Source organism: Nannospalax galili, unplaced genomic scaffold (assembly GCF_000622305.1).
Source record: "Nannospalax galili isolate Female #2095 unplaced genomic scaffold, S.galili_v1.0 scaffold933, whole genome shotgun sequence".
Lineage (NCBI taxonomy): Eukaryota > Metazoa > Chordata > Mammalia > Rodentia > Spalacidae > Nannospalax > Nannospalax galili.
This window is the reverse complement of record NW_008333281.1, coordinates 1681645-1697838: the sequence shown is the minus strand read 5'-3', so window position 1 is coordinate 1697838 and position 16194 is coordinate 1681645. Positions and strand designations below refer to the sequence as shown.

The 16194-nt window shown below is 47.7% G+C and overlaps 2 protein-coding genes across 5 annotated transcripts in view; one reads left to right on the top strand and one right to left on the bottom strand.

Annotated features, from left to right (window-relative positions):
- Positions 1-16194, bottom strand: part of Mbtps1 (membrane bound transcription factor peptidase, site 1) — a 57156-nt gene extending 40962 nt beyond the window's left edge. The window contains exons 1-4 of one of the 4 annotated variants that reach the window (XM_029561033.1): positions 16011-16191; positions 7770-7912; positions 1665-2126; positions 444-701 (exon numbers count right to left, since the gene is read on the bottom strand). In XM_029561033.1, coding sequence (XP_029416893.1) covers positions 444-701; positions 1665-1827 — 421 coding nt within the window. In that variant the 5' untranslated portion in view covers positions 1828-2126; positions 7770-7912; positions 16011-16191. Of the gene's footprint in view, positions 1-443; positions 702-1664; positions 2127-7769; positions 7913-16010 lie in introns of those variants that run through there. The other 3 variants (XM_029561035.1, XM_029561032.1, XM_029561034.1) reach the window with 3 other exon arrangements.
- LOC103729852 (rab GDP dissociation inhibitor beta-like) lies at positions 4135-5447 on the top strand. The gene is given in 2 exon segments (XM_029561036.1): positions 4135-4696; positions 4829-5447. Coding segments are annotated over 2 exon segments (813 nt in total). The 5' UTR covers positions 4135-4502.

Below are 16194 nucleotides of genomic sequence, written 5' to 3'. Positions count from 1 at the left end.
ACACTCACAGGCAGAGGCAAGTGGATCTAGGTGAGTTTGAGGATAGCCTGGTCTACATAGTGAATCCCAAAACAGCCAGGGATAAAGGAGACCCTGTCTCAAAAAGACCAAAAATAATAAATAAATAAATAAATAAAATAAAAAATAAATGAATTTTTTTAAAAAGAAAAGAAACCCTGTACTTAAAGGAGCAAAATGCAGGTACAGAAGAGACACAAGACAAGATCTCCAGGGGTGAGGGAGCACCCTGCAATCTCAGCACTTGGGAGGCTGAGGTAGGAAACTCTAGGTCAACCTGGGTATTAAGACTGTCTCAAAAACAAAACAAAATAAAGCAAATGGCTGTCAGAAACATTCTCTCCTGGCGATCATCTTTAGTCCTCTGTGGCGTGATCTCTTCACACAAGGTGAAGTGGAGCTCAGCCAGAGATAACGATACTCACATTCAGTGTACTTCAGGGAACGAAAGACTTTCCGCTGGGGTGTCACCCGCTTGATGTTCGGATGATCTTCAAGTGTGAGTAGCCCAGCTTTCTGCTTTTCTTTTATCTGAATCACCTCAAAGTCACTAGGGTAGTCACTGGATGGGTTGTTCCGAGGTATAATTCTCCAATTGTCTCCTTCCCTGCTCTTCAGAGCACTTGAAATAAATGAATTTCTAGCTTTGGCCGTGAAGTATCCATTGAAAGCCACAATATATTCTGAAATCAAAGGCCACACGTGAAAAGATGAACTTATGTATATTTAACAGAGTGCATCTCATCTAAATCTTCACTGGTCAAAGAAAAATATGTCTTAAAACCCACAACAAAATAGAAGGAGGGAAAAAGAAGACCAGTGCGAATGCCCTGGGCCACAGGGCACAGAATTTTGGGTAAAATTCATTTCTATGAATCCCAACCACACAGACAACACCACTCAAAACTAGAGAGATACTCGTGGTACTTTATTTATTTATTTTGGTCTTTTTGAAACAGGGTCTCCCTATAGTCCCTGCTGGCCTGGAACTCACTATGTAGACCAGGCTGGCCTTGAACTAACAGAGATCTGCCTGCATCTGCCTCCCAAGTGCTGGGACTACAGGTGTGTGCCACCGCACCTGGCAATACCCGTGTACTTTAAAAAACTTATCTGAGAGATGGCTCAGCTATTAAGAGCACTGCTACACTTGCAGAGGACCTGGGTCTGGTTCCCGTGAGCACCTGCATGGAGGCTCACAACCATCTGCAACTCCAGGTGCCAGGGATCTGATACCCTCTTCTGGCCTCTGTCGGCACCTGACATAACATGCGACACACATATACACATGCAGACAAAACACTCATACATCAAAATCAAAGGGCAAACATCTGCAAAACTTTGCCTATAAAGCAAAGGATGTAGTTTTCAAACAGGAAAAGGAATTTGGGGATGCTCAGTCTGTTCTACTGAAAGCTAAAAAGCAAAACTCAGGAGTGGATTATGAGAGACTACCTGCTCTGTGCTTCACGTCTGGTCACATGACCTTTGGGGTATTCAGCATACCAAATCACTGTCTTCCCCAGCTACAATGGCACAGAATCAATTTGTGCTTCACACAAACTAAGGCTACAAGGAGGGAGCTACCCTACCATCTGTACCAGAAAACCCCAAGCTGGAGGGCCTGCCTACAGCAGTGTCATTACCAGATTCCACAACCGTTGAGGAGAATTCCACCTTCAAAGTCAGGTGAGAACAGCTAGGGCATGGGGCCTTGTCAAAAGCCTTCTTCTCTAGCCTGTCACCCAGGTGTTTCTTCCCACAGAGCAAAACCACCAGCAGGAGCAGCCAGATGTGGATGAGCTTCATGGTCTTAAGCGAATGTGCTCATAAAACTGCATAAATTCAAATCACACTTGTTTCTTCCTTGATTAGAAATGAATTGTTTCGGCTAAAATCCGCAGCCTTACTGAGCAGCCATCCTACAGTCTTGTCCCATGGTTATCCGAGGCATGGCCCAAACAGAGGCGTTCATTTCTTCCTTCGTTTCTTCTCCATCCTGGACGGGGGTTTCTCTCATTCCGGCCGAGCCAACTGAGTCCTACACTCCATTTGCACCACAGACCCAATCCAGCAGGGATGCCAACAATCACGCTGCAAGCCGACCTCTGAGAGAAGAAGAACAGAGTCAGAAGCACCCTGATGAGTTCAAAGGGTCAGAGGACATGGTGTGTGTGAGTGTGGCACCGGCACAAAGCCCCCCCTTCTGGCCAGACTGACTCTTCCCAGCTTTCAGGGACAGCTTCAAGGCAGCTGTAAGAGAAGAGAAAAGGCTGCAAGGCGTGTTGGCACACGCACCTTTCACCCTGAACTTGGGAGGCAGAGAACTGAAGGCCAGCCTGGTCTACACAGCGAGTTCCAGGCCAACCAGGACAAGTGAGACTTTGTCTCAAATATAAATAAATAAATAATAAATAAATAAATAAATAAATAAATAGGGGAAAATAAGTGAGCTGCTAAGGGAGAAGCTAAAGCTAACACACCAGGAACGCGGAGCGGACTGGCCCCGCGTCCAAGCCGCCAAATAAAAGGAAAGAAGTGCCCTGCTCCTTCGCTTTCCTTTGCTTCAGACTGCTCTCACTACCGTATCTGTCCGCACCTGCAGGACACCTGTCGGTCAGCACTCCCAACTTTACAGTCAAGGCTTCGTTAGTCTTCACGTCCTTACTTTCTGCTGTAAATTAAAATTAAGAGCCTGGAGCGATGGCTCAGGGGTTAGAGCACTGGCTGCCCTTGCAGAGGACAGGGTTCGGTTCCCAGCACCCACACGGTGGCTGACAGCTAGCTGCTTGTAACTCCAGTTCCAGGAGATCCAGTGCCCTCTTCTGGCTTCCTCGGGTATTGCACAACACAGGTACACTAACGCTCATGCAGGCAAAACACTCATACACAATTTTTTAATTTAATACCTAAGCACAAAGCAATTTCTCTCCAAGTCATTATAACAGGTTCTTTAAGAAACACGGCATCAAAACTATTGATTGTGAAACACTTTCTGCCAATTCTATTCAAAGGACATAAAAGCTTTCTGCTGTGGTTAAATTTATTTTACCTGAAGCCTTAACATTCAACCTGCTTAATCTGTTATATAAAATCAGATTAGCTCTTTTTTGGAAGTGGTATAAAGAGGAAGGCTGTGAGGCAGGCTACTGCTAAGGAAAAGTGTTATTTGGGCATTGGACTGGATTACTCATGAGCACAGATCTCTCTCCAAACACCTGCAGTACAAGCAGCAGGTGCTCTTCATGAAGAGCAGAGCAGAGGTAATGGCAGCGCTGGCTGCAGCCTGAGGAGCCAACAGCTGTTGATCACAGCTGGGACAAGCCTGACAAGGGGAGTAGTGAGCAAGACAGGCCTTGTGCTGTCACAGGAAAACACCCAGACAAGGAACCTGCTACCTCTCAGCAAGGTGTGTCAGCTGTTAAACTCATTCTCACTCTTCTGGCAGAAACTACTGCTTTAAAGCAACAAACAATTTCTGATTTGGGCAACTACCCGCATATGCTTTCAAACCAGAAAAAAGCTGAAACACTCCTCAGGAGTTAAGCATCTAAGGAACTTCTAAAATTGTAACAAGCAGGACCTTCACTGTAATCCCACGAGACCTGAAATACAGGTGACCTCTAGAGCCCACGGAGACTAAAGTCAACAAAGGATTCACGGACGTCCACCTCAACAGGAAGTGAGAATACCATCCACAAGAGCAAATACAGAAAGCCCCAGGACACCCGAGCCACCCCACATTCTGCAGTAACCCGCCCATTCTCTGTTGCACTGCCAGAGTGGCGTTCCTTGAAGCAGGCACCTCATTAAGGACGACTGGTCAAAGAACACGAAGCTGGTTGCTGGTGGCGACAGTTCTCAGGTTATAGTAAATAAACATACACTTTTAACCCCTGGAGTCCCTCGACCCATTTTAAAAACGAACAATACTCTTCCATCTGAGGTGGCGGTGGGCCTCACCTACTCGGCAGCTCGTTTTCCCTCTCCTCCGGTCCTTCCTTTCCCCTGCGGCCCAGAACAGCCTGAGACCTCGCTCCCCTTCGCCCTACGGTGGCCACAGAGCCCCTGCACTCGCTCCTTCCCGCACTGTGAATGAGGAATACAACATGATCGTGCGGGGCACCAGCCTGACGGAATGTATCCTATCAGGCATAATGTCAGTTAACAGAAAGAAGGTTCTTCACATGGACCAAAACCCCTACTATGGAGGCGCCAAGTGCATCTATAACGCCACTGGAAGATCTATACAAAAGATTTAAGTTACCAGGACAACCACCAGCATCTATGGAGAGAGGAAGAGACTGGAACATTGACTTAATCTCCAAGTTCCTTATGGCGAATGGTCAGCTGTCTAAGATGCTGCTTTACACAGAGGTCACTCACTATATGGATTTCAACGTGATTGAAGGGAGCTTTGTCTATAAAGGAGGAAATATCTACAAGGTTCCTCCACTGAAGCCGAAGCCCTGGCATCTAGCTTAATGGGACTGTTTGAAAAACGTCGCTTCAGAAAATTCCTAGTGTATGTTGCTAACTTTGATGAGAAAGACCCTAGAACTTTTGAGGGTACTGATCCTCAGAAGACCGCAATGCAAGACGTGTATAAGAAGTTTGATTTGGGCCAAGATGTTATAAATTTCACTGGCCATTCTCTTGCACTTTACAGAACAGATGACTACTTACATCAACCATGTTGTGAAACCATTAATAGAATTAAACTTTACAGTGAGTCTTTGGCAAGATATGGCAAAAGCCCATACCTTTATCCACTCTACAGCTTTGAAGAACTGCCACAGGGATTTTCAAGGTTAAGTGCTATTTATGGAGGTACCTACATGTTGAATAAACCAACTGAAGAAATCATTGTACAAAACGGAAACACGGCTGGTATAAAATCTGAAGGACAGATTGCCCGTTGTAAGCAGCTCATCTGTGACCCCAGCTATGTAAAAGATCGGGTAGAAAAAGTAGGCCAGGTGATCTGAGTTATCTGCATCCTCAGCCACCCTATCAAGAACACCAATGATGCCAACTCTTGCCAGATCATTATTCCACAGAACCAAGTCAAGAGAAAGTCAGATATCTACATTCGCATGATCTCCTTTGCACACAATGTGGTGGCACAGGGGAAGTACACTGCCACTGTAAGTACAACCGTGGAGACCAAGGAACCCAAGAAGGAAATCAAACCAGCTCTGGAGCTCTTGGAACCAATTGAGCAGAAATTTGTCAGCATCAATGGCCTCTTTGTACCTAAAGATTTGGGAAGAGAGAGCCAGATCTTTATTTCCCGTGCATATGATGCAACAACTCACTTCGAGACAACCTGTGATGACGTTAAAGACATCTATGAGAGGACGACCAGATCGGAGTTTGACTTTGAAGAAATGAAGCACAAGAAGAACGACATTTATGGAGAAGACTAACAGCAGTGCGTATCCTGTTAGGACAAACTCAAAATGTGGCAAATAATGTATATTGTACGAAATTAATATCGTATTACAATTTGCTTTTACAATGCAAACGGGGAGACTGTACTAGTAAAGGCCCCTTCCCTTCGTTTTTCTACTATCACATAGTAACTTGTTTTTATGGAATGGCTAATCAAAATCGGTCAGTTCTGTTCAGCTTAACCAAGCTGGCTTTTTTGTAGTGAAGGAGCAGTTCTAAACAAATATTGAGAGAACCTGATACAGTATTGGAATCCTTTAGTCAGTGCAGTCTTTGCAGTTGTGTGCCCTGCTCAAGGACTGGATCTATACACTTTGTGCCATTGTGACATCAAGAGTCTAAACTGAATCTTCCATGGTTTGGGAAAGCATCCTGAAGTTTCCTCCATATTTTGTTATGTGAAGTATTACATCAGGGCCCAAAATAGTAGAGCCATAGGCTTTTGTTTATATGGATAGAAACCTCTAACCAAACTTCAGACTTAGGGAGTTGCTTAGAGGATGCCAGTATGTGGTATTAACCTAGTACAATTGCTAAGAAGGGGAAAGGAACCTATTGTAAAGGAGGTAAAATGGAGAAGCACCTTTTTAGCCCAGGTGTGGCTTCTTCAATGGACCAAGCTGCACTGCAGTATTGATTTGACAGAGCCTCGATTTCAATGATGTCTGTCTCAAAAATGGCTCCAAATGATTTCTGTACTGCAAAATAAAGCCAAACTCTGGAAACCAAAAAAAAAAAAAAAAAGAACAGTAACATAAATCTCTTAAACCTCTTGCCTCAAGAGAGAATCTATAACTAGTAGGGATTCATGTGTCTCAGTGAGAGATATAGTGAGCACATCTCAGGCCTAACTGGGTTAAGTCACCTTGAACTCTGCCACGGGTAGCTAGTCAACTTCTATTACAGAAGAGATGGTTCATGTTCACAAGTTGGGCCAGTATCTAACTTTAAAACAAAGAAATGGAAAGGAACAAAACAAAGGTCCTCCATGAAAAGAATGCGTTTGGTAATCAGTTCTCCTCCAAGTAAGTATCCACCTAAGCTTGAGGAACCAGGACACCTAGAAACCAATAGCACAAGACTCTGCCTTCACCACTCACTAAACCAGTGGCTACTGGAGAGCATGCTTACCAAGACAGACACTGCCAGGGGCTGCAGAGCAGGGTCAGCTAGGGACACAGCTCCACTATGAAGCAGCAAGGGAGGCCAACCACAAACAACAGAGTGCAATGTGGCCAAGGACAGAGGCTGAGGAAGTCACCTAAGCTGACAGAGTCCTTGGGGTGAGGGGTGACGAGAGGAAGCTTCAGTGGAGGTGCCCCTAGGCTGAGCTGGGAGCACTGGGAGCTAAGAGCTACAGACGGGAAAGGAGGGAAAGTGGTGCTGGGGGAGACAGGGACACGCCAAGACCAGCAGGGCATCGGGTCTGAGGAGGAGAGGGGGAGAAGGCTCCAGCAGGTGCTAGGCAGGAGCAGGACACTCCCCAACCAGAATGCAGGGATCCACAGCCAAGGGAGCGGAGCAGAGATCCCATGGCTGCTGGGCAGCTACTCCAGCTCGGCGCTGCTCCAGGAGCATCAGAGTACTGAGCAAAGCAGGGCAGAAACCTCTGGCCTCACAGGGCTTATCTTCCAGTGTGAGAGACAGATAAGAAATAAATAAGGCAAGGAGGCAAAGCTTAGTTAGCGATGACTGTGCTTGGAAAGCAGAGAGCGGGGATGTGTGTGTGTGTGTGCGCGCGCGCGCGCGCGCGCGCGTGTGGGGTGCGTGTGTGTGTGTGTGTGTGTGTGTGTGTGTGTAGTGTGTGTGCATGGTGTGTGTGTGCACACGCGGTGTGTGTGTGCGTGTGGTGTGTGTGGTGTGTATGTGTGCGTGCGTGTGGTGTGTATGTGTGCGTGCGTGTGGTGTGTGTGTGTGTGTGTGTGTGTGTGTGTGTGGTGGGGGTGTCAGGTCACAGGAGCCCCAAGAAGGGACCTTTAAGTGTTTAAGTGGAAGCCTACAGGAAGTGGCTACTTAGAGTGTGAAAGGAAGAGCAAAGAGGCCTGGAGCAGATGGGGGCAGCCAGGAAGGCCCTATAGGTCAGAGAGACTTCAGCTCTCACTCTGAAAGAGAAGGGAAGGCACAGCTGACACCCAGCCTTCTATGTGGAAAGGGCACAGAGGGAGCAAGAAAAGTGTGAATAACCAGGAAAGATGCTGGCTGGGCCGGCATGCACAGGAGGGTGTGGGGAAACTGACTTGCTGATGGCCAGATGTGGGGGAATACAGAGAGGAGTCCAAGCACAGCAGTGCACTTACCCAGACGAGGAGAGAGTACCCGTCACTAAGATGGTGAAGACTGTAGGGAAGGTGGCTCAGGGATGTCCCCAGGAGGCGCTGAGCTGTAAATACCTTCACGTAGGACTGAGCCTGGCAGAATCCTCAGCCACCCAGGCCATTTTCTTTGGGGAAAACAAGAGAGAACAAGGGAGGCCAAAAGAAAACCAAAATCAGACTTTTGCAAGGAAGGGCAGCCACTAAGTCTGCTGGGAACCTGCGAGAGAGCTCGGAAGGTAACCCAGCCTGACACCTGAGTGGAGCCTCAGGACCCACAGAGTGGAAGGAAACATTCAGCAAGCTGTCTTCTGACACACGCACATGTGTGCACACACATACGTGTTTAAAAGGTCATTGACTCCTTCCAGAGAAAGGTCACATTAGTGAACATGCCGGCCTGGCCCCAGACAGCACTACACAAGTCCACCTACTCCCGGCACCAGCTTTCCACACCCACCAGCACTAGATAGAAGGAAGGCCAGAAAGAAGTCACTTCAGGTATAAAATCCTCCTGGGATGTGACCAATCTGGAATGTCAGGAAAAGGCCAAGCAGCTCCTTCTAGGCTTGGCTCTAGATAATCTGCTTCCAGTCCTCACAGGTAAACCAAAGTCCAGACTTTCAGATGACACTATTGTGATGGGCCTGTGGTCAAAAACTACAGAGCCTGAGGTTTGTGTTGGTTCCCAATCCCAGAATAAAAAGACCTCAAATAGAGATTTCCTTTAAGGAAAACAAAATCAGCACTCAGGTGCCAGAGGCCTGTACATGTAGGCCTGGGCCCTGGGCTGCAAGAAGCCAACCACTTACCACCACCTGTGCTCAGATAGCTCCTGACCCAGAGGTGTCCAGTGAGGTTTTAAAGGCATAGACTGAACTTTCCAGGATCTAGTACACCTACCCACCTAGATCAACAACTGCTGGTACCCAAGACACAGCCCCAAACTGACAAGCAGGAACATGAACAATGGCCAGCAGGGAAGCCATAACAGATAGAAGTTTCATAGACAGGTGTGTCTACTCGGGCCCACATGCAAGAAGGAAACCCAACTTGTCCGTCCCTTTCTGAGTAAATGTGCTGAGGGCACACCGTGAGCCAGTGGGAGCCTGAATCTAAGCACAAGAGACCTGTGAAGGGACCACTGGGCAGGGGTCAGAGCCTTCAGGGTAAACAGAGGGCACTGCCCAGGCAAAGGTGAGGTGGAAATGAAGACACACTTCATTTGATCAAATCAGTATTTGCAGAAGCAGCAAAAGGAAGCCAGAAATATGAAAGGCTGAGGCTGATACAGCCGCATGAAGATGAGGACAGATGTAAACAAACGCTCCTGGGTCTGCACACAGCAGCTCACCTACCAAGAGGGCACCGCAGCACTGCTGTGTGGTGCCAAGAAGCAAGCACACCCTGTTCCAAATGGCCTGTGTCTATTTATTTCTTTTTGTATGTGTAAGCGCACCTGAGGCCAGCAGTGCCTGCTGAGACACTCTGTCCTGGATGGCATTTATTTATCTATTTATTTATTATTTGTGTATTTACTATTTGTAAGTGCACCCATGTCATGTAATGCCCGCAGAGGACAGAAAAGCATCGGATCCCCTGGAACTGGAGTTACAGATGGTTGTTGGCCACCATGTGGGTGCTGGGATTCAAACTCAGGTCTTCTGTAAGAACAGCCAGTAGCTCTTAACTATGGAGCCATCTCTCCAGCCCCTCCCCCCCATAGCCTTTTAAGTACTGTTCTCCACACAAAGAAGTCAGGCTTCTAGAAGAGGGAGCTCTGGGTAGGTGGGACATAAGCAAGATGACTGTAGAACCCCATGGACCAGACAAAGGGGAAATGTCATCAGAAGCCAGGTGGAACCTAACTCCCCCTAGCCACGTCTGGGACAATTTGAGCATCACAACACGTAATGAATAATAGATCCTAACTCCCTGAGAAGTCAAAACAGGAAAACAACATAAAATAAATCTGAAGCTTAAGGAAAAACTGGGTATTTACAGAGTCTCAAAACAAGCATCAGAAAAGGGAGAGCTACTTCATTACGTTATTCACGTTAACCAGCCACCAGACAAAGAGCCCAGGTCTGCCCAAGCAGAGCACTGGGAAGAGGACTGCTTACTTCAGAGGGTCCTTCCAAAGACCCTCAGCTGCAAAACAATCACAAGGAACATCAATGAACCCCAATCAAGGGCCATTCCATAGGGCAGTTTTAAAGAGTGATACCCAACATGCCAACAGATGGGGCTAAGGTGAAACACAAGGAGTAGCTGGCCCTGGGGATCTTCTGGGAACTGGTTCCAGGGCCCCCCAAATCTGAGGATACTATGGGTTCTTTATATAAAACAGCACAGTAGTTCCACTAAGCTATGCATACCCAGTCGGGTTAAATTATAGTGCTTAGAATAATATACATACTACATAAATGACTGTGTTGCACCCTTGGAGAACACAGAAAAGTCCTCACCTTCCATACAGATGCATCTTCCCTGAAAATGTTCCCTGAAAATGTGTGAACCGTAGATGTGAGGCTAGGACATGGAAGGCCCACTCTATCTGCCACTCTAAAAGACCTAAAGGGTTTTCTGAAAGGGTTCAGTCAAAAAACAATTATGTTATAATTAAAATTCTTTTGTCATTTACACTGTAAAAATCAAGTGACATTTTTTTCTGTAAAAAAGTCGAACTTTAAGCTGGGCATGGTGGCGCACTCCTTTAATCCCAGCACTCAGGAGGCAGAGGCAGGTGGATCTCTGTGAATTCAAGGCCAGCCTGGCCAGCTGAGGCTTCGGAGAGACCCTGTCTCAAAAAGAGTTTTTTTAAAAAAAAAGTTGAACCATCCAGTACATAATACAAATCATACCTAAGATTTTGAAAAATTCTTATTTTTCAAATAAGAATTCTCATGTCAAAGTATTTTCATGTTACTAGTGAATATTTTAATCTCGAAAATCAACTGTCAATATCATTTAAACCCTTAAAAATACACACAAAAGACTCTTGGTTTCATAAATCCAACAATAAAAACATAACACTTGACCATGTAAGTGGCATGTGCTACAACTGTCTTGTATTAAGTCATGTAACCCTCACAACCCCATTATTACCCCCACTTTCAGATGAGAAACTGAGGCCCAACTGAGGCTTCCTCTGCTGGCAAGTGGGAAAGCTATCTGGGGGCCAGGGTATGTCTGGCTTCAGAGGCTGCATCCTTCAGAGGGAAGGAGCTTGCTTTTCTAAAAGTCCCTCTAGGAACTTACTCCAACACTAGGAACCTGAAAGCACACATCCTTTACACCCAAGGATGTGGAAGACAGTAATTGGGGAAATTAGAGACCTTCTAAGCGTGTGATAATAGGGATGTGAAATAATTACGGCTCATTGGGTCTAAGAATGTCCTGTGGCAGCTTCAAACTATGTCTGTGCCAGGCTGAATCAGGATCCCCCCACAGATGTCCACATCCCAACCCAGAACCTGTGGGTGTAGCTTTGTGGACAAAGGACTCAAGCAGGTATGGCCCTTCTAAGGCTCTCAAGTGTGGAAGAGCAGAAAGGTCTCTCTCCAGGGGAGTGGTAGAGAAACAAGGATTGAAGCACCATGAGGAAAGAGTCGGTGGCCTGAATAAACAGGACCTGGATCCTCTCCTCAGAGCCTCCACAAAGAACCAGCCCTGTTGACTTTAGCCTAATGAGACTCATTTTGGACTTCTGGCCTTGAGAAACTTAAGAGAGGAAATGAATGTTCCTGCACACATCTCAGTTTGGGGTAGTGCTGGGAATATGTGAATAAGCTAAAGAATTCTTAAGACATCAACTCATGATCAGAACGACCCAAACTTCGACTTTTAAAATGCATCTATTTGCTGCACTTGAGAGGCAGAGGTAGATGGTTCTCCGCGAGTTTGAGACAAGCCAGGTCTACACAGTGAGTTCCAGCCCTGTCAGGGATATAGGGAGACCCTGCCTCAAAATAAATACATACATAAGTAAACAAACAAACAAGCAAACAAATAAAAATAAAAATCATCTCTGTGAAGAAAACACTTGAAAGACATGTAACACATGGAAGGGCAAATCTGTCTTCCACCAAGACAACCCAATTCTGGTTTTCCACTTACTTCGTGTCTTACAAAGAGCTGTTATTTTTATAATTTGAGTCATATCACTTATGCACTGTAGTCTCTGTTCACCTGCATTAGGCTTCCTTAGTTTGGTGCACAGTCAGCTTAAAAGATTTATGTCCTAGTTGTTCCCGCAAACCTGCCAAGAATCACTGTCTGAGAACCTGCAGTTTCTCACTGGTTCCCTCCAGAAATATCTTCTGCATGTCACTTACGGAGCCTACTTAGGCTGCACCTAGTTCTACTAAGTGCTAATTAGATCTAATTTCTATGAATTCTCTGTACAAGTCCTGGTGATCATCCATAAAAAGATTTCCCTGCTGGGTGCGGCTGGGCACGCCTTTAATCCCAGCACTCGGGAGGCAGAGGCAGGCAGATCTCTGTGAGTTTGAGGCCAGCCTGGTCTACATGGTGAATTCCAGGACAGCTGGGGCTACAGGGAGACCCTGTCTCAAAAAGACCAAAAAAAATAAAAAAGATTTCCCTAAAAGACCGTGCTTCCACCTATAGATTTCCATATGACAATCCAAACCTGTGTACAAGAAACAGTATGGAATGAGATGCATGCTTAAGGGGAAAAAAGTAGGGCTAGCAGTCCAGTGGAACGGCAGTCCACCTGACTGATGAACTGATGGTTGACATCCCTTGCAACTCTGGAATTCTTTACTTATAATATGCATAATAAAAGAACACAAAGATGACACTTCTGGGTATAATTTAAATACATCTGAAGTTATTTGCTTGAAAATGATTTTTTTCTTTTGGTCTTTTTGAGACAGGGTCTCCCTGTAGCCCCAGCTGTTCTGCAACTCACTATGCAGACCAGGCTGGCCTTGAACTCACAGAGATCCGCCTCCCTCTGCCTCCCGACTGCTAGGATTAAAGGCGTGCGCCACCACGCCTGGCTGAAAATGGTTTTAAGACAATTCAGGTGAGGGGAAATGACCTGTACGTACTCATCTAATCATGCAGCGGCACCTTGCTTTTTAATAAACTAGTTTACTAAAATAACTCTGGAGAAGACTGAACTGTTTAAGCCATGAAAGGGTGGTGTCCAGTTTAATTAAAAGCTGGCTGGAACATGAGTGCTCTGGAAAGTAACTGCACACTGGGCTGTGCTACCCCATTACAGGCTGACAATTAAGCCGAGCTGGAACACTGGCTTAAAATACAGGTGCACAACGGAGCCTCAGGGAACCATCAGAGCAGCCCAGGTCCATTTGCCGACTGCCCCTCCCGTACTTCTCTGGGCCAGCTGGCCTCCCTCGTCATCTAACAGTTACCCGTCACACACGTAAAGGCAGAAGGCGAGAACCAACAACTCCAACATGCTGTGCACACCTGTGCATTTGCACACATCATACATACAGTTAATAAAAATGTTTTAGAAGATTATAAACCTAGTAATGAGCTCTGCAACATTTCAAAACAGAGAGCCAGATGGAAAGAGCAATCAACACACCCATCGGCTCTTAACATGCCTCAGCCTGTCTTCAACTCCACCCCCACCCAAACACCGAATGGAAGGTCTGGCCTCCTGCTCCTAGCACTTCAGATCAGCCAAGGAGAACCCACTACCGGGAGAAGCTGGGGAGATGGCCCACCTGACAAAGTGCCCACCACAAAAGCATGAGCATGTAAGTCCGGACGTGGTGTACACACCTGCAATCCTAGCACTGGGTGGCAGAGACAGGAGGATCCCTGGGGTTCACTGGCCAGCTAGTCTAGCTCAATCAGTAAGCTCCAGAGTCAATGAGAGACCCTGTGTTGGGCAGAGAGCGATGAAGGAAGATACCCACGGAACTCTGGCCTCCACACACAGATGTGCGGCACACACACACATGTGCAGCACACAGGCACATGGACACAGACTTCCCTTTGCCTCCAGTCTTCCCAGTCTTGTCATTCTAATGGTCTAAGGCACTGCAGCCACACACAATAAGGCAACTGTCCCAGGACTTTCTGCCACCAGACAGACAGGCAGGCAGGCAGGCAGGCAGAGCATAAAATCAAGGACCACAGAACAGGAGGGAGATGAGAAGGGCAACCTCCCAGCCACAAAACATTGCCTCATCCCTACGTGCTGCCAGTTGTGAGAATTTACCTTTTCAGATGGAAACACCATGCCTGGTTATAGGGATGCCTGAGGAATGTACGAAAGGTCCCAACAGGAGTGGGGCTCAGGTACCCCCAATAAACAGCTCTGTGGCCAAGGGGATCACATACAGGAGCATGAAACAAAACTGTATTGGTAAAGTGTTCCATATGATGGAGAAACAAAATATGGGCTACTATACCACAGAGCAACAGCCAGAAGAGTGAAGGGCTGGGGAAAAGGCTCAGTGGCTAACTCACTACAGACCTGGGTTCAGTTCCCAGCACCCACACGGGAGGTAAGTCTGTAACTCCAGTTCCAAGGCGATCTGACGCCCTCTTCTGGCTTCTGTGGGCACCAGGAATGCAGGCAACACATACATACCGAATAAATAAATCTTTAAAAGAATAAGGTAGCAATTCATGCTACAACACAGATGAACTTTGGGAAACCCACACCAAGAATCCAGACCCAAAAGGCCACATGTGACTCCTAAACAGACTCCCTAAAAGGCAGGTCTAGAGAGACAAGTGGTAGATGGGAAACAGGTACTGATGGCAAAAAGTACCAGAAATCATGAGGGATGGTTCTAAAGTGGGCTGTGGTGTTGACTACACAGCTCTGCACAGTAACTCAGAGCCACTGGGTAATACACCTAACACAGGCAACCTGGTGATAATGTACATTTTAAGAGAATGGGGTTCTTAACAAAAAATAAAGGTACAGTGCTGAAGAAGCAGCTCCGGGGTTAAGGACACACATTGGCTGTCAGACGGCTCACAACTGCCCTCCTCGGGACTCCAAGGGCACCAAATTCACATGCACTTACCCACACACAGAACTACACAAATACACATAATTAAAAAAATAAAGGTAAGCCTGGTGTGGTCGTGCACGTTTATAATCCTGGCACCAGAAGGGTAGGCAGGAGGATCAGGAGCTCCAGGCTAGCTTCTTCTACACAGTTTGAGGATATCCTGGACTACATGAGACCTTCCCTCAAAAATAAAGGTTTTTTTTTTTAATGTAAAAAATTTATTTTACATATTAAAAAAAAAAAAAAGGAAGGAACTGCTTTTCTCTAACTCTGGCTTTTCATTCACCTCCAAAATGAGAAGTTAAAGAGAGGGCTGGAGAGATGGCTCAGGGTTAAGGGCACTGGCTCCCCTTGCAGAGGACTAAGCTCGGTTCCCAGCACCCACAGGGCAGCTAACAACCGTCCTTAACTCCAGTTCCAGGGGATCCAACCACCTCTCCTGACCTCCGTGGGCACTGCACGACACGGGTGCACTCGTACACACGCAATGGAAAAGGAATAAATGTTTAAAGAATCAGAGGCTTCGCCTAGGTCCACCAAGCACCGCTCTCTAGGGCTGTCTTGGAGTAGGTTCCAACCGTCACCCCAAAGTGCCGTTCGGAATGTAAACGTTGTTAGACTTCACGTGCGCAGATCCTCTCCGGGGTCTCCCCACTGAGGGGTCAGATGGGGGCCTCGGGCGGCATCTGGGCCGGCCACAGCCGGCCAGGACCGGGCGGCGCAGGTCGGAAGGACTGCGGAGTTGGGGAGGGGGAAGGCCCCTGGGCCAAGCCAGCCCGGACTGCACAGCACCCGGCAGGGCCGGGGTTCGGAGTCTACACTGCGGGCCCCGGATTCAGAGCTCGGGGTTCGCGGCCAGGACCCGAAGTATAGGGTCCGGGGTTCAGGGTTCTTTGGGGCCATTACAGTATTCCGGGTTCTGGCTTCGTGATCTGGGATCCGGGATTCGGGGCTCGGATCTTGGTTCCGGGGTTCGAGTTTGTGGTGTGGGATGAAGGCCCCGGGTTCGTGTCTGGGGTGCAGGCCCGGGATTCGGGTTCCGGTGTTCGGGGATCGTGTCTGGGGTGCAGGTCTGGGATCCCGGTTCCGGGTCCGTGTCTGGGGTTCGGACCCGGGGCCACTTGGGCCCCGCAGTGCGGGCGGCCGAGCACGCGAGGGGGGAGGGGAGGGGCGGAGCGGGCCGCTGACGTACCTGCGGCCGCCTCAAGCTCTAGGCCGGTGGGCCCAGGGCAACGCCGGCGCCGGCACCGCCGCGAACACGCCTCGGCTCTCCATTCGGGGCTGTTTACTCGCAACTCTCGCGAGATCACGCCGCGGAGGAGGGTTGATAGGGACGGCCCGGCGTGCCCCGCGCGCCCCAGGCCTGCGCACCTACC